The sequence below is a fragment of the Scyliorhinus torazame genome, chromosome X (assembly GCF_047496885.1).
Source record: "Scyliorhinus torazame isolate Kashiwa2021f chromosome X, sScyTor2.1, whole genome shotgun sequence".
NCBI lineage: Eukaryota > Metazoa > Chordata > Chondrichthyes > Carcharhiniformes > Scyliorhinidae > Scyliorhinus > Scyliorhinus torazame.
Window position 1 is genome coordinate 29,704,431 of NC_092738.1, and position 18,999 is coordinate 29,723,429.

An 18,999-nucleotide genomic window follows, 5' to 3' on the forward strand; every position below is an offset into this window, starting at 1 on the left:
GAATAACGCGATGGTCTATGCCAGTGTTTATGCTTCACATGCGCCTCCTCTCATCTTACTTCATCTGATCCTATTAATATATTCTTCTGTTCTTTTTTCCCTCTTGTACTTATCTAATGCATTAACAAAATGTATAGGCTTTTAAGTTGTCTTGAAAATCGAGTGACTTAGCAGAAAATGCATCGAATGCGCTTTTACACTAAGTGATCCATTAAAACATTAAAAACACAGTATTCAAATCAAATCAAAGGCAATTAGCAGCAAGGTCCATTGGTGCTCTGCACTTACGAGAAATGATGACAGTAAAACTCTGTTCTTTCAATGCACCAACAAATAATGAAGGGTGCTACATTTCAGACTGAGCATGCTCAGAACAAAGATAACTGAAAGGAGTCAAAGCTGCTAAATCCAATTCATCACATTCAAGCAACAAGGAAAGACAGACCCAGAAGTAAAATATAAGGTGAGTACGGCACTTCGCACAAAAGTATTTCTTCTAAATTGTAATACTGTAGATTAGGAAATAATGGATTTCATTATTAATCTATCGGCATCTTGTTTAGTTTATCTTTGTTAAAAATAAATTAATCATATTAATAGTGTCAAAGAAATAATGGCTAGAAATTTGGCAACTTAAAATTTAATTTGCATTTAGGGAGCTAAAAGTCCTGCAATTTTGCAGGCAGGAAGCATACGCTCATTACAAACCAGAAGGGTGTCACCTGCCATTTGGTAAATGGCAAAAAAGGATGTGCAGTTATAATAAGAATCTTTGTTAGTGTCACAAGTAGGCTTACATTAACACTGCAATGAAGTTACTGTGAAAATCCCCTCGTCGCCACATTCTGGCGCCTGTTCGGGTCACAGAGGGAGAATTCAGAATGTCCAATTCACCTAACAGCACGTCTTTCGGGACTTGTGGGAGGAAACCGGAGCACCCAGAGGAAACCCACGCAGACACAGGGAGAAGGTGCCGACTCCGCACAGACAATGACCAAGCCAGGAATCGAACCTGGGACCCTGGAGCTGTGAAGCAACAGTGCTAACCACTGTGCTACCGTACCATCCAAAGTTACCACACCTGTAACAGATTAATGCCTTTGCAAATGCAAGGAAGGGGCCAAACTAACATTTGTTTGAGACCTGTCCAAGATTGGTTCACCCTGAAGTCATTGGCGCCAGCACTCGGAAAAACCATGCTTACATGTGGCCTAGCAGGTGCTTAAAGCAACTGCTGCAAGTCACAACCAAAAAGGTGTGTTTAAAATATGCTTACCTGAACGTGGGTCTGGGAGGAGCAGGAGGTCTTTTACTGGCTGATTGTGTGTTGATATTTTATTTTGTAACAAAAGATGAATGTCAGTCCAGTTCCCAGGTACAAATATGGCAGAGGCAGTGTTTCCAAAGGGGAGATATGATTTAAACTTGTGTAAAAATGTTACTGCATTAGTACAGCTGGAGGAGGAAGATTACATGATCAATGTTACGCCTGACTGAGTGCTTTCTAAGTATACCAGAGGGATAGGATTGGATATTTTCATCAATTGAAACTGTGTAGCATACTAATTCAATTTGGGAGCTTTTATTCATTCCCTGTGCACTTTAGACACAACCAGAAATACAATCAGCTTGGCAAGAGTTTTTAAAATTTAAATAATGTTGCATGTAATTAAGGATACGCTCACACTACAACTAATAGTTTCAGCGTGAATTGACTTTTTTTTTGCACCAATAAGCACCAAGTTCCATTTACCCATCACCTGTGTTTGCAGACCTACATTGGCTCCTGGTCCAGCAACACCTCCATTTTAATGCTGCTGGACCTTTGTTTTAAGACCTGCTAGCACTTTGTTTTTATTTCAGAACTCCAGCATCCACAATATTTTACTTTTACTCCGTTTCAAATTCCCCCATAGATCTGCCCTCCCCATTCTTTCCATTCAGTGGAGGAGGAGGTGCTGTTTTTCACCTCGAATATTGTAGTGGTTTGTGTTACAGGTAAATACTTAACTTAATCTACTTAAGGTTAGATAGGGATGGCAATGCAACTGTAGGAGGTGCAAGTTTCTGGAGAGCATTGCAAACCCAGACAACCATATCTGCATTAAGTGCTTGCATCTTGAGGAACTTGAGCTCAGAATTGTTGAATTGGTGTCCAATGTGGCAAATACTGTAGGGTATCAGGGATATCAGGGATAGAGAATTATATTGATACTTTCATCTACGAAGCAGTCACAGCCCTTAGCTTAGGAAGTGATACATATCTGGTTAATGGTTAGAGGGCGCACCTCACAAAGGCGAGAATGAGCCGACTCTTTGAGGGGGTAGAGGATGTTTGTGAGATTTGCGGGGGGGGGGGGGCAAACCACGTTCATATGTTTTGGTCCTGTCTGAAGCTGCAAGGGTATTGGAGGGAGGTTTTCAGGGTAATTTCGAAGGTGGTACATCTTCCCTCACTACCTCCGGGAGACGGCGCTCCAACCTCAATGCTAAGACCTTAACCAATAGCTTTGCATCCACATTGAGCAGCGAAATCGGGCGGTACGACCCGCACTATGTGGGGGTCCTTATCCCCCAATCCCAATGGCGCTTCCAATTCCTCCCGCAATTCCTCTCCCACATTGGGGGAACTCCAAACCCTCTAAAAACTCTGCCAACCTATGTTCATCCTCTGGCGGCTCCGACCTACAAAGCCCCTCATAAACGGTCCGAAACGCACCATTCACCTTTTCTGGGGCGGAGACCAACCTACTCCCTCACCTGCGCATTCTCCCTAGCAGCCTCCTGCCACCGTAACTGGAAAACCGGGTGCGTATTCGGGATATCGGATCGGCCGGGGTTGGAAGCAGGTGCAGAGGCAGATGTTTCAGCCTTCACCTCGCTGATTGCCCAAAGGCAGATCCTTTTGGGGTGGAGGTTAGTTGCTCCACCCTGTGCCCTGGTGTGGCGGGGAATCTGTTGGAGCCTTTAACATTCGAGAAGGTGAAGTTTAAGTTGAGGGGGAAGGATGGAAGGGTTCTAAAAAACATGGTCTTTGTTCATTAAGCACTTTAAATAAGTACCCAATTCATTTTTTCCAATTTAGGGGCAATTTAGCATGGCCAATCCACCTACCCTGCGCATCTTTGGGATGTGGGGGCAAAACCCACGCAAGCACGGGGACAATGTGCAAACTCCACACGGACAGTAACCCAAAGCCGGGATCGAACCTGGGACCTTGGCGCCGTGAGACAGCAGTGCTAACCACTGCGCCGCCGTGCTTCCCCCATTATGCACTTTCAAGAATTGGATGACATCGAACATTAGGGGGTGGGGGGTTTGGACTGTGGATGTTGTTGGTGACTATGTATGGGTAGATGGTGGATTCCTGATTCCTTTTCTTTGATGTTTGTATTTAAAATGTTGGGGGTGTTTGGGGGTTGGTGGGAGGAAGGGACTGTTGATGAGGGGTTTGACATTGTATTTGTTATTGTTGATTGTTGGTGGGTTTAAATTTGGATGAAAATGTGAAAACGTGACAGAAAGGAAGGAGTTTACCATGGAGCCAGAGTGTGGCGATGTGGGAATTTTCACAATAACTTCATTGCAGTGTTAACGTTGGCCTACTTGTGACACTAATAAAGATTATTATTATGGTAATGCATCAGTGAATGAAATCAGGGTAAGAGAAAATGGTAAAAAGTTAAAACGAAAGGCACTTTATCTGAATGCACAAAGTATTTGGAACAAGATAGAAATAAATGGGTTTGGTTCAATAGCCTTTCAGAGACTGGGCTCATAATGACCAAGATGGGGAACTAAATATTAAACGGTACTTGACATTTCAACAAGTTAATGAAATGGAAAAGCTAGTTGGGGATTTGGCACTGATTATAAAGGATCATTGATTCCCGGCTTGGGTGACTGTGCGGAGTCTGCACGTTCTCCCCATGTCTGTGTGGGTTTCCTCCGGGTGCTCCGGTTTCCTCCCGCACTCCAAAGATGTGCAGGTTAGGTGGATTGGCCATGATAAATTGCCCTTAGTGTCCAAAATTGCCCTTAGTGTTGGGTGGGGTTACTGGGTTATGGGGATAGGGTGCGGGTGTGGGCTTGGGGTAGGGTGCTCTTTCCAAGAGCCGGTGCAAACTCGATGGGCCAAATGGCCTCCTTCTGCACTGTAAATTCTATGATTCTATGATAAAGGCAGTGAGAAGGATCTTGGCTCGGAGGAGCAGGAAGTTGAATTAGAACAAGTCCCATAAATAATTTCAGAATTGCATTCTTCTATATTTCAACTTGATTCATTCAAGGGATGTGAGCTAGCTGGCTAGGCCAGCGTTTATTGTCTATCCCTATTGTGTATTGAGGTAGGATTAATTAGTAATATCGTAGTTAGAGGTGCTCTAATATGATGAAGTTAAGTTTGATGCAAGTCCAAAGCTAGAGTATTACACTTAAAGAAGGCCGATTACATAGGTATCAGGAGCGGGTTCACCAACGTAGATTGAGAAATTTATGATAGTAAGAAATGTTTCATAATTTTCAATATACATTTTTTTGAGAACTAAAACTCCATTGGAAAATGGCTAACTAAGAGGTTAAAGGATAGTGTTAGAGAGTTATAATATTATCAAGAAGAGTAGTAAGCACGAGAATTGGGAGAGTTTTAGAAAGCAGCAAGGGATGTCCAAAAGTTGATAGAGGGAGTAAAAAGAATAAGAGTAACCAAGAGACGTAAAGAACAGATTGCAGGATCTTCTACAAGCATGTACAAAGGAGAAGCAAAGGTAAATGTGAGTCCCTTAAGAAGCTGAGACAGGAGAAACTGTAATGGGGAATAGGGAAATGATAGATGTTAAACAAATATTGGCGTGCCAGAAATAAAAACATAAAATAGCCCATAATTTGTCCTCTAATTCCATATTTCTCTCAGAGACCAAGAAAAGGTTGATGTGAGAAATGGACATAGAATAGGGAAGTTTGCTTAAAAAGTTGAGGCCCAGTATTAGGACCTTTAATCTTGATTTCAAACTATGTTATTAAAATGTCGCCAAAGTCCCAGATGACCATAGGCTGCTTTCCCCTTTGAGGGGGAGAGCTGACTGGTGGTAATTTAACCTGAGGATCACCACACCTCAGGCGGGGGGGCAAGGTTGAGAAGGTGGGGCCTTCATGAATAACCTCAGCCAGTACGGGAATTGAACCCGCACTGTTGGCATCTCTCCGCATCACAAACCAGCCATCCAGCTAGCTGAGCTAACCGACCCCCATCCTATGTTATACATAGCTTTTGAGTTTTTGATTCGAACACTAGATGCAAAGAGCAAGAACACAGGTTATTTTTCTTGTCTCGTCATCAAAGCATATACTCATTAACTCCACATATAATCTTTTTCTTAACAGAAAAATTGATTGAGCGGAATGTCTGACCTGGAGAATGCATTGATTGCAATCATAAAAGTCTTTCACAAGTATACAAAATGCAAGAGAGATAAACTCAAGAAAGCGCAACTGAAGGCTCTCGTCAACAATGAGTTAAGCCAGTTTATTGAGGTAGAAAAAAATTACTAACAGTTACTAAGTATACTTATATTATCTTGTGGGATTTACCTGGAAATATTGTTTACATAATACACATCCGATAGGCTTCTCCAAATATACACTTTCCAGTGCACTGCAAATTGGTCTGCAAACTTTCACAACAATTGGATTTTGTACATTAAGACCCAGAACTGGACATGCAGGAAAAGTAGCCCAAATAGCACCTTCATTGGCACTGGGTAACACAAAGACCATAAGATATAGAAGCAGAATTAGGCCATTCGGCCCATCACACCTGCTCCATCATTTGATCATGACTGATATGTTTCTCATTCTCCTGCCTTCTCCCCATAACCCCTGATCCACTTATTAATCCACTATCTATCTCTGTCTTGAAGACACTCAGTGACTTGGCCTTCACAGCCTTCTGCAGCAAAGAGTTCCACAGATTCACCACCCTCTGGCTGAAGAAATTCCTCCTTATCTCAGTTTTAAAGGATCGTTCCTTCAGTCTGAGGCTGTGCCTTCGAGTTCTAGTCTCTCCTAACAGTGGAAATATGTTCCCCGAGTCCACTCTATCCGGGCCTCTCAATATCCTGTAAGTTTCAATAAGGCCCCCCCTCATCCTTCTAAACTCCAATGAGTACAGACCCAAAGTCCTCAACCGTTCCTCGTACGACAAGCTCTTCATTCCAGGGATCATTCTTGTGAACCTCCTCTGGACCCTTTCCAAGGCCAGCACATCCTTCCTTAGATACGGGTCCTAAAACTGCTCACAATACTGCAAATGGGATCTGGCCAGAACCTTATGACCTAAGATTTTACATTACATAAGAAATAGCAGTAGTAGACGATATACAGTCCCTTCTAGCCTCTTCTGCCAATACGATCATGTCTGATCTAATTCCACTTTCCTCCCACTCCCTATTTCCCTTGATTCCCTGAAAGACCAAAAAATCTATGTCAGCCTTGAATATACAAAATTCTCTGGGGTGGAGGATTTCGAGGATTTACAACCCTCAAAGAAGAAATTTCTCATCTCCTAAATGATCAACTTCTTATCCTGAAACTGGACCCCACAGTTCTAGGTTCCCCAACCAGGGGAAATAGCCTCTCAGTATCATCCTTGCCAAGCCCGCTCAGAATCATAGCCTCACAGTGCCGAAGGAGGCCATTCGGCCCATCATGTCTGCACCGGCCCTCTGAAAGACCTAACTAGGTTCATTCCCCCACCTAACCTGTACATCCCTGGACACTAAGAGACAATTTTATCATGGTCAATCCATCTAACCTGCACATCTTTGGACTGTAGGAGGAAACCGGAGTACCCGGAGGAAACCCACGCAGACACGGTGGCAAACTCCAGTCACCCAAGGCTGGAATTGAACCCGGGTCCCTGGCGCTGGCGAGGCAGCAGTGCTAACCACTGTGCCACCGTGCCGCCCCATCTTATATGTTGCTATGTGAGTGCCTCTCATTTCTCCAAACATCAGAGTATGGGCCCAATATATGCAATCGCTCCTCACAGGAAATCGCTCTCATTCTAGGAACCAATCTAGTGAACTTCCACTGCACTGTCTCCAAGTATATGCTTCTTTAGATATGGAGAGCAAAGCTACAGAATGCACCAAGTGTGGCCTCATCAAAGCCTATGGGCGCGATTCTCCCAAAAGAATTCTAAGTTAATTTGTGGTGGGTTTTTCAGGGAGCTTCCCGCCGACCCTGCCGGTGAGTTCCCCACCACTATTCAATTACATTTAAGTCACCTTTTTGGGCCCTGGGGAGTTTCTCACCGGTTTAGCCCACACTTAGAATTTTTTTTAGCACTGGGGAGCTGAACTCAGAGATTGGGCTGCCATTTTGAAAGGATGCCCCGATCTCTAAGTGAGCTTGTGGGTCCCCACACCCCCAACCCATGGGTAGTGGGTCGCCCACACCCCTCACCATGGTCAATGTCACCCCCCACACAGATGGACACTACCCCACACCCCCAAGTGAGGACACCATACTATGGGGTCCCTGGGGGTCCCCCCTTTTCAGGCCTCCCCAAAGTCCCCTAACAGCACCCACTCCCTTCTAGGACCTCCACCCATCACCCACCCCTCAACCACCCGGAGGCCCCTACTTAATTACCTGCCCTGCACTCCCCCAGCCTTCAAACCCCCCCACCACCCTTGTTTCATGGGCATGGCCCCCCTCACCCCGACCCTTGGCAGTGCCACCCTGGTAATCGGGCATGCTGTGACTGCCACCCTAGCACCTAGGCAGTGCTCCTGCCAGCCTGCAGTGCCATCCGGGCACCTTAGCAGTGCCAGGGTGGCAGTGCCAAGGTGCCAGCTGGACAGTGCCAAGATGTCCACGTTCCAGGGGGAGGGCCATGGAGTCACCCTGCACTTACCTTGACCACCCAGGGGTCTCCAATGGTCCGGGAGACCCCCCCGGGTGTCGTTCCGCCTGGTCCACGTTTGTGTGGACCAGCACTGATCGGCGCCCAGCTGCAGCCTCCCTGGGGAGGCTGGAGAATAGAGGGAGGCCGGTGGATCCCACGCATTTGGGGCGGAGTTCCAACTCAGACGTCTCGCAGGACTTCGGCAAATCTCACAAGGTGCGGAGGCTGTCGCAAGGCTCGCTACATGTCTCTCCTGGGGTTCTCCGGCCACGTTGTGCTCTCGCTTGAGCGCAACGCGGCCGGAGAATTGCGCCCTATACAATTGTATTAAGACTTCCTTATTCCTGTACTCAATCCCCTTCCAATAAAGGAAAGCATGCAAGAACATGCCTTCCTAATTGCTGGTTGTTGTTGCACGCTAACTTTCTTTGTTCCCTGTATGATCAGCCTATAAAAGTTTCACACCTGTTAAAAATGTTTTGCTTTTCTATTCTTACCATCAAAGTCAATGACTTCACTCCTCCCCATATTATACTTGCCTGCCACTTGTTGCCCACTCACTTAACCTGTCTCTATCATTTTAGAGCCTCTTTGTATCTTCCTCACTGCTTACATTCCCTCCTAGCTTTGTAAATTACTCAAGACATTTTGTCCATGTCATTAATCTCGATGTTTTGCATGAACAAAAAAAATTTCAAGACAACCGATTCATTGACTCAAAACATACAGAATGTTATAGTACAGATGTATTCATTAGGGACGGACAATACCCAAATCGCAAGAATGAATCTTCTTTTCAAATCAGAGGTTAGTAGGACACTATGTAATTTATTTGTTAACTCTTTCATGCGATGTGGGTGTCAAGTCCAGCATTTATTGCGCATCTCTAATTGCCCTTAAACTAATTAGCTTGCGAGGCCATTTTCAGAGGGCACTTAAGAGTCAACCATATTGGTGTGGATCTGGAGTCACATGTCGAGCAGACCGGGTAAGGACGGCAGATTTCCTTTCCTGAAGGACATTAATGAGCCAGATGGGTTTTTACGACAATTGACAATGGTTTTATGGTCACCATCCGACTTTTAATTCCAGATTTTATTGAATTGAAATTCCACCATCTGCTGTGGTGGGATATGAACCTGGGTCTCAGGATTACTAGTCCAGTGACAATACCACTTCCCCCAAATAGCACGTTCTTATGGATATGCACAGATAGAAATAAAACCCGAATGAAAAATAGATGAGTAGTTTTTTCTTCTGTAACTAATAAATCAAAGAAATTGCAGAAATGCAAGGCTTTGAAATTGTGATTTCTGAGAGTTCGATTTTGTTAGTGAGTTATCAATTACAGAGAAAAGCCATGTTTTGTTTAAGAGAAATTTCACCAATGGTCCCTCTAAGCATTGCAGCCAAAAAGTAATTTTGTGCATATCCAACATTCCCTTTAAGATGTGCACAAGCACGACAATACGTCAAGAAAGAATTGCACAATGCAACAAGCAGGCTGCGCACAGCGAAGAGAAATTAGAGGGAACACTGAATACCACTCTCCCTAAATATTAGCAGAGTTGTGTTGCAGAGTTACATCATTATGAAACAACAGATTAGTTCACAGTTCTCAGACTATTTAAAAAAAACAGATATAAAGAACAATTTCCTATATTTTTAATTTTCCTTTGAGTTTCGACATTAACGAGATTAATAGTTGAAAATAGTGGCCAATTCTGTACAAAGATTTACCAAGATCTAAGTATTACTTGTAAATGATGCCTTCCAAATTATTTAAAGTAGCTACGTCTCATGATGGCATTGCTCAGTTGCTAGAATAAATGCCTCGCTTATTTCTAACCAAAATTCTTGAACAGGTAATGTTCCCTTCTATCAGACAATACATCTCTATGCACATCCCATGGCTGTTGTCTTAATGATAGGTGCCATATTATGTTGCACTGGTGGTGGTTCATTGATGCAATCTTGAGGCTTGTGTGTCTAAACATAAACACCTTTATGGTAGGCTTTAACTATTTATAGTTCCAAGTATGGTCTTGCATCGTGCTTCCACCATAAAGGCTAGCTGCTTGAAATTCTTTCTAGCCTATTCTCTGACCACACATCACACTGTGGGCAGTGTCACTCTCTTGTCCCATGTTAACCTTTGCTCTGGTGAGCATCTTACATTACGATTGCAGGCACATATCGTCACAACAGGCTTCAGATTTCCTGCTTGACAATGCACACAATAGATCCATTTGGAGGGTTAGAAATTGGCAGACATTGCACCTGCTTTTTCAGCATAAAATGGGCGCAAGGCATACCAAGTTAGCAATGGGATGGTCTGTGCTCAATTGGGTCCTGCTAAATTCATGGGATCCTTTTTTTAAAAAACAGGTGTGTTTATTAATAATAATAATAATAATAATAATAATAATAATCGCTTCTTGTCACAAGTAGGCTTCAATGAAGTTACTGTGAAAAGCCCCTAGTTGCCACATTCCGGGGCCTGTTCGGGGAAGCCGGTACAGGAATTGAACCCGCGCTGCTGGCATTGTTCTGCATTACAAGCCAGCTGTGTAGCCCACTGTGCTAAACCAGTCCCTTGGCAGATGATTGAAATAGGTGCTGTGCTCAAGGAAATTAGGGGCTAGTGTTTTTCCAATTTCATTGAGGATGAGGCGTAAGACATAAGGGAAGTAAAGATGTGCGGGTTAGGTGGATTGGCCAAGCTAAATTGCCCATAGTGTCCAAAATTGCCTTTAGTGTTGGGTGGGGTTACTGGGTTATGGGGATAGGGTGGAGGTGTGGACCTTGGGTGGGGTGCTCTTTCCAAGAGCCGGTGCAGACTCGATGGGCCGAATGGCCTCCTTCTGCACTGTAAATTCTATGATTCTAATGAAAGATTTGGGGAATAAAAACTATCATGTGGAGCCAGTAGTAGTGGGAGTACTACGATTCAACAGGAGTCACAATCACCCCTCCCAGGACTTATCCAAAGACCACAGCCAGTCAGGACAGTGGCCAAATCATGTCTTTGCTCAGGTTAGCTTCCTGTGGAGGTGTGACCATTATCAGCAACCTCTGGCAGGTATGCTACTAATTTCCACCAAACCTTGGGCTGCTTGGTGCGGGGCACACTGGTCAGAGATAGCCGAGTGTACCTTTATGTTTACTACAGTTCTTCCTTATTGCATAACAGTTTGAATGGAGTGTAGGTATGAAAGGTAAAACAAAAACAGTTTATCAAAACACAAGGGAAACATCTACATCGCATTTGGTATAAACTCCGATATGGATTAGCATTATTAGTTATTCCAAAATACTATACGGGGGTTATGAGTCCAATAACAGGCCCAGACCAAAAGGGAACCCAGAGTCTATTCAGCAGCCCAACCAAGAACGCGCAAAACACTCCTATTGTGTTTGACTGAAAGTGGACGAGTTTAGGATTAGATTTGAATTGGAGACCAGGCATCGCAGTCCACCATTCCAATTGTTTGTTAATGTTTATTTGCTTGAATAAAATGCATCCTTTTGTGTTTATCAATCCCACAAAGAACATAAAAGATCAAGAGACTCTGGATACACTCATGCTGGACTTGGATGAAAATGGTGATATGGAAATTGATTTTCAAGAATTTGTCACATTTGTTGCTATGATTACCTCGGCATGTCACAGCTTCTTTGCTCCTCAGCAGTGAACTTTGGAACCAAGAGCAGAAAGTGTACTTTGCGTACAGAAATGAGTTGAAGAACCTCAACTCGATAAAGACGACAACTTTTCAAGCAGACAGAAACAAAACTACCTGATCAGAAGAAAAAGTACTTTGAAGATGCCTAGGAGGGCCAAGCATATTCCATTTCTTAAAACTAGCTTCCTGCACTCTTGACAACCCTGACAAATCGAACAATAGATACAAATATGCTTTAAAAATTAGAGTATTCTAAACTGGACTTCAGTTTTTAATGTACCACTTCAAAGAATGTACACATTATAGCTGCCTTCTAATGCTGCTTTCTGTTTTAAAATAACTAAATTGTGCCAGTTATTGATCTTTTGGAAAATTTGAATTCACTAAATGGATGTTACTCAAATGGAACGTTTTATTGATTAAATGAATAAAGATGGTGAAATAAAGGGCAGGACCCTTACTGTGGTACCTCGGGGGCGGAATTCTCCCTCCCACGCCGGGTGGGAGAATCGCCCGGGCACCGCGCGAGTCCCGCCACGCCGCCCCGACGCGATTCTCCCACCCCCTCCCAAACGGGCGCGGCGAGAATCACGGCTGGCCGCTGGGAGAATCGGTGCTTGCCGTTGGTAACAGGCGAGTGGCGATTCTCCGGCCCAGATGAGCCGAGAGGCCTGCCCAACACGACAGGTTCCCGCCGGCGCCATCCACACCTGGCGCAAATCAGTCGGGCATCGCGCCGCCCCAAAGGTGCGGAATGCTCCGCATCTTGGGGGGGCCGAGCCCCAACCTTAACGGGCTAGGCCCGCGCCGGACTAATTTCCGCCCAGCCAGCTGGCGGAAAAGGCCTTTGATGCCCCGCCAGCTGGCGCGGAAATGACATCTCCGGGCGGCGCATGCGCGGGAGCGTTAGCGGCCGCTGACGGCATTCCCGCGCATGCGCAGTGGAGGGGGTCTCTTCCGCCTCCGCCATGGTGGAGACCGTGGCGAAGGCGGAAGGAAAAGAGTGCCCCCACGGCACAGGCCCGCCCGCGGATCGGTGGGCCCCGATCGCGGGCCAGGCCACCGTGGGGGCACCCCCCGGGGCCAGATCGCCCCGCGCCCCCCCCCCCCCCCCCAAGGACCCCGGAGCCCGCCCGCGCCGCCTTGTCCCGCCGGTAAGGTAGGTGGTTTAATCTACGCCGGCGGGACAGGTATTTTAGCAGCGGGACTTCGGCCCATCCGGGCCGGAGAATCGGGGGTGCCGCCAACCGGCGCGGCGCGATTCCCGCCCCCGCCGAATATCCGGTGCCGGAGAATTCAGCAACCGGCGGGGGCGGGATTCACGCCAGCCCCCGGTGATTCTCCGACCCGGCGGGGGGTCGGAGAATCTCGCCCTTGGTCGCTGCCGGCGGGAACAGCGCAGGAATGCTGGGGGGGGGGCGGCCTGTGGGGTTCCTGCACCGGTGGGGGGCTCAAAAGGGGTCTGGCCCGCGATCGGTGCCCACCGATCAGCGGACCGGCCTCTCTGAAGGAGGACTTCCTTTCCTCCGCTGCCCCGCAAGATCCATCCAACATCTTCTTGCGGGGAGGACGGCAACCCGCGCATGCGCGGGTGACGTCATTTACGCGGTGCCGGTCGCGCCATTTACGCGCCGTCGCTTTTACGCGGCGCCAAGGCCCAGTGCGCGTAAATGACGCGGCGCTGCTCCTAGCCCCCCGGGGGCGGGAGAATAGGGGGCTGGGAACGGCCTCCGACGCCGGAGTGAAACTCTCCGATTTTCACTCCGGCGTCGGGACTTAGTCTCCCGATGGGAGAACTGCGCCCCAGAACTCCCCAGGCAGCAGGTAGTGTTCTAATAGACTAATGTAATATTCTACAAAACATCTGTCTAATGATAACAAAGTGCTTCATTCTCTAAATATTTGTGGACAACCCATTGCTCAGCACTAGGTACCCAATTTTCTTGCCTCCATGCTATGGTAACTTCAATCACATGGCCCACCGTTCTGCTCACGATAGTTCTTTCTTGCTACATTACAGTTTGAATAAAATGTAGACATTAAAGATAAAACAAAGACAGTTTATCAAAACACAAGGGAAACAGTTACACCCACTCGGCAAAGAGTCCTACATGGATTTGTATTGCAAGTCATTTCAGAATATTATACTGGACAACATTTTAAACAATACATTTTAGAATGGTTTCTCAGATTTTGGATTCTGAGCACTTGAGGTCCACAGCAAATTTAAATTAAATAAATTAAAAACTTAAGAGTTTTATTTTAAATATTCACCCATTGACCAATTTAAAAGATGCACCGGTTCAGCAACAATTCCTATAACATATCACCTCCAATATTATTACAATTTAGCACATCATCTTTATACATCAGATTTAAACCCAGAAAACCTTGGAGACAATGTTAGAAGGATTTTGAGTTTTGAGTTTGGCCAAATCAAACCTATACAGAGATATAGCTAGGCAGACAAATTCTCAAAAATGCTCAATTTTAGTGATTATTTAAAAAATTGGCTCTACAAATCTATTATCCAAACAACTGCACCATTTTTTATTCAACTCCTTAAAGTCTATGTTATTATTGTTGGTACTTACCAAAATTGACAATGCCCCAATGTTATCATGTCCAAAACTCTGATGACAGGTAGACACCCAATTATCTGTCTCGAAGAGGAACCCCCCAATTACAACTTTTAACTGTGGAGTGGATGTAGGAAAGTCCATTCAAAGCAAACAAAACAGGATTTTATACATCGGGACATCGAACACAAAAGCAAAAGTAATTTTAAATTTGTACATTATGCCAGTCAGACCACAATTGGTGTATTGTGTAGTTTAGGAAGGATATTAGATTCATGAAAAAGATTTAGTGAAGACTCATTAGATTAAACCAGAAAAGATGGGGTTATAATTATAATAAAAGGTAGGGGCGTTTTTCATTAAAACACCAACAGTTAGGGGAAATTTATCAAGAGGTTTCCAAAATTGTGAAAGGTTTTGAGAGTGTAAAAAATAAAAGGTTGGTGGGCTAGTAACAAGGAAGTATAAACTCATTATCAGAAAATGGAACATTTTGCGATACAACAGTGTTCCCATTTCTAAAAGACATTAATATATTCATACATGCATAACTCATGCATCAGATTTTACAATAAACACAATCTTAAAATATAGGAATTAAACACAAGTTTTAAATACTATTTTGCAACTAATAGTATCTTCCCATAGATTACCTTACAGAATTATATCAAGCAGCTAACAATGCCACAGGAAATACTTGAGCTCCAGTCTAGACTTAAGTATAAACCATTTCAGTAACTCTACTCCTTCACAACATTCTGTTTGCGTATTACTTTCTGTTGCTTGCCTGTACTAATCTTCGAAGACCTCTTGTCTACCAAGGGCACAATTTGTATCACTGAACAAAAAGCACAAAGATATTACAAAAATTACAAACAGAATAGCTACCCTGACACATCACATAACTTAAAGAAATATAGACATTATTGTTACAACAATACCATTTAAAACAATGAGCATCACGCAAATTAATTGGTTAAGTGAGTGGACCAGAGGTCTGGAGTTTGAATCAGAGTAGAATTCTAGTCTTTCTGGAGCATTTTTATATTGCGCAAACACCACCTGCTCAACAAATAACTATTGCACAACCAGCACCAACACCAAAGTAAACCTGTCAGATTTGCTTGCGCCAGGAGGCAAAACTATCCAGCTTCTAGCCTTAACAAATCTGATACGTAGTTGGGGTTAGGGCTGGCTATTTGGGATGTGCACATTGGGAATTGAAGTCACTAACAAAACGTCAAAGTTACACTTGGATTAATACCATATCTTAGAATGTATAAGGAAACAGGAAATTTTGCTGCCGTAATATCTGTTTTGAGATACTCCTTAGATACTTGGCACTGGAATTGCAGCTTAGCACTGCACATAATGGAGACAGATTACAGGTTTACATATCAATGAAAAGTAAATCGTAGACCAGGACTGGAATTCTCCAGCCGTTGCGATTCACTTTTCCCGCCGGCAGCGCATCCCCGCTCACAGGTTTCCCAGCGGCATGGAGTGGCTTCAATGGGAAATCCCACCACCAGCAAACGATGTGCCGTCAAGAAATATGCAGCTTGGGAGCCGGAGAATCCAGCCCAACGTAAGGAGTGGCACAAATGATCAGCTGCACTGAAGTCTATGCCAATAATGGAACACAGGCAGCTCACTCGGTGCCGAATTTAATGCCTTTCAAAGAATATCAACTGATCGCCTGTGGTATTGTACAACGGGAGTGACTGTCAAGTACACTTTTCATATCAAGCAGAGTGAAACTGTAGGGAGTAGGCCCGAGGGGAAGGAGGGAGGCCCGAGGGGAAGGAGGAATGGCGGCAGCAATAATGGGGGAAGTAACAAGGTGGAGGAGGAAATGTGTAAGAAAGGAAGTAAAGAGGGGAGGATGGGAGTGCTAATGGAAACAGAACAATGTGAGGAGATAAGAGGAAGTGTTGAAAAGTGATGGGAGAATGGGAGGATAAGAGGAGAAGAGACAGGTCAGAGGGGATATAAAGTAAAAGAGCAGTGAGGAATGGGAAAGATTAAGGGCGATGATGACAAGTTTACTCATCCTGTGATAGCTCTTCCAGACTTGATAAAAACATGCCAAGCTTTACAGTTTTGATTGCTTGGAAAATTCAGCCTTTATATCGAGGTCATTCAAAGTTGTATACTAGTCTTATCTGGGCAATGCTGGCAAGGCTGCATTTATTGTGCGCTTCTAGTTCCTCTGGCAAGGTATCCGCAAGCCTCTTTCTTCACCCGCTGATTGCACAATAACGTTGGATAGGAAATAAAGGAAAATCTGATTTGGAGGTGATCTTGTTCTCAATATACTGCTGTTTATGTCCTTCTCAGTGCTTGCAATTATGAACATAGGAAATAGGAGGAGCAGGCCACTCGGCCCCTCAAGCCTGCTCCAATAAAATCATGTTTCATTTTTTTCTTTCTTTTTAAATTTAGAGTACCCAATTATTTTTTTTTCCAATTAAGGGGGAATTTAGCGTGGCCAATCCACCGACCCTGCACATCTTTGGGTTGTGGGGGTGAGACCCATGCAAACACGGGAAGAATGTGCAAACTCCACACTGACAGTGGCCCAGGGCCAAGTTCAAACCCAGGTCCTCAGCGCCTTGGGCAGCAATGCTAACCACTGCGCCACCGTGCCACCCAAAATCATGTTTAATTTGATTGTAATCTCAACTCAACCAGAGAACCTTCCACCCTCCTTGCTCATCAAGAATCTATTCAGCTCTGCCTTAAAAATGTTCAAAGACTCTGCTTCCACTGCCATCTGAGGAGAGTTCCAAAGACTCTTGTAAAGGTAGATAAATCCCCGGGACCTGATGAAATGTATCCCAGGATGTTGTGGGAGGCTAGGGAGGAAATTGCGGGTCCCCTAACCGAGATATTTGAATCATCGGCAGCCACAGGTGAGGTGCCTGAAGATTGGAGAGTGGCGAATGTTGTGCCCTTGTTTAAGAAGGGCAGCAGGGAAAAGCCTGGGAACTACAGACCGGTGAGCCTAACGTCTGTAGTAGGTAAGTTGCTAGAAGGTATTCTGAGAGACAGGATCTACAAGCATTTAGAGAGGCAAGGACTGATTCGGGGCAGTCAGCATGGCTTTGTGCGTGGAAAATCATGTCTCACAAATTTGATTGAGTTTTTTGAGGGAGTGACCAAGAAGGTAGATGAGGGCAGTGCAGTGGACGTTGTCTACATGGACTTTAGCAAAGCCTTTGACAAGGTACCGCATGGTAGGTTGTTGCAGAAGGTTAAAGCTCATGGGATCCAGGGTGAGGTTGCCAATTGGATTCAAAATTGGCTGGACGACAGAAGGCAGAGGGTGGTTGTAGAGGGTTGTTTTTCAAACTGGAGGCCTGTGACCAGTGGTGTGCCTCAGGGATCGGTGCTGGGTCCACTGTTATTTGTGATTTATATTAATGATTTGGATGAGAATTTAGGAGGCATGGTTAGTAAGTTTACAGATGACACCAAGATTGGTGGCACAGTGGATAGTGAAGAAGGTTATCTAGGATTGCAACGGGATCTTGATCAATTAGGCCAGTGGGCCGACGAATGGCAGATGGAGTTTAATTTAGATAAATGTGAGGTGATGCATTTTGGCAGATCGAATCAGGCCAGGACCTACTCAGTTAATGGTATGGCATTGGGGAGAGTTATAGAACAAAGAGATCTAGGAGTACAGGTTCATAGCTCCTTGAAGGTGGAGTCGCAGGTGGACAGGGTGGTGAAGAAGGCATTCGGCATGCTTGGTTTCATTGGTCAGAACATTGAATACAGGAGTTGGGACGTCTTGTTGAAGTTGTACAAGACATTGGTACGGCCACACTTGGAATACTGTGTGCAGTTCTGGTCACCCTATTATAGAAAGGATATTATTAAACTAGAAAGAGTGCAGAAAAGATTTACTAGGATGTTGCCGGGACTTGATGGTTTGAGTTATAAGGAGAGGCTGGATAGACTGGGACTTTTTTCCCTGGAGCGTAGGAGGCTTAGGGGTGATCTTATAGAGGTCTATAAAATAATGAGGGGCATAGATAAGGTAGATAGTCAACATCTTTTCCCAAAGGTAGGGGAGTCTAAAACTAGAGGGCATAGGTTTAAGGTGAGAGGGGAGAGATTCAGAAGGGCCCAGAGGGGCAATTTCTTCACTCAGAGGGTAGTGAGTGTCTGGAATGGGCTGCCAGAGGTAGTAGTAGAGGCGGGTACAATTGTGTCTTTTAAAAAGCATTTAGATAGTTACATGGGTAAGATGGGTATAGAGGGTTATGGGCCAAGTGCGGGCAACTGGGACTAGCTTAATGGTAAAAACTGGGCGGCATGGACTGGTTGGGCCGAAGGGCCTGTTTCCATGCTGTAAACATCTATGATTCTATGACTCAAGCCTCAGGAAAAAAAAATCTCCTCACCTCTTATCTTAAATGAGGACCCCTTATTTTTAAACAGTAACACCTAGCTCTAGATTCTCCCACAAGAGGAAACACCTTCTCCACACTGACAAGACCTCTCAGGAAACTCCAGCAGATACAAATCAGGCTTGTCCAAACCTATCTCATAAGACAACCCGCCTATACTCGGTATTAGTCCAGTAAAAATTCTCTGAACTGCTTCCAACACATTTACATCCATCCTTAAATGAGGCCAATACAGTACACAAGACTTCAGATGTGCTCTGTACAACTGAAGCACAACCTCCTTACTTCTATTCAATTCCTCTCTTTAAGATTCGATGGGCCAAATGGCCTCCTTCTAAATTGTAAAGATTCTCTGACTCTGTGACTCAGTACATCCACCAGATCCCTTTATCCACAGCCCGTGG

The 18,999-nt window shown here is 44.9% G+C and overlaps 1 protein-coding gene across 1 annotated transcript; it reads left to right on the forward strand.

The window, feature by feature from the left end:
- The first annotated feature begins 335 nt into the window (after positions 1-335).
- On the forward strand, positions 336-11,998 carry LOC140405383 (protein S100-B-like). The gene is made up of 3 exons (XM_072493717.1): positions 336-463; positions 5,383-5,532; positions 11,461-11,998. Exons 2-3 carry the CDS (start codon positions 5,401-5,403, stop codon positions 11,602-11,604), a joined length of 276 nt encoding a protein of 91 aa, XP_072349818.1. The 5' UTR covers positions 336-463; positions 5,383-5,400; the 3' UTR covers positions 11,605-11,998.
- The last annotated feature ends 7,001 nt before the right edge of the window (positions 11,999-18,999 follow it).

Coding starts and splice junctions, on each gene's coding strand:
- LOC140405383 (XM_072493717.1), top strand. CDS start 5,401: ATGTCTGACCTGGAGAATGCATTGATTGCAATCATAAAAGTCTTTCAC. Junction 5,533..11,460: donor AGTTAAGCCAGTTTATTGAG/GTAGAAAAAAAT, acceptor AATCCCACAAAG/AACATAAAAGATCAAGAGAC.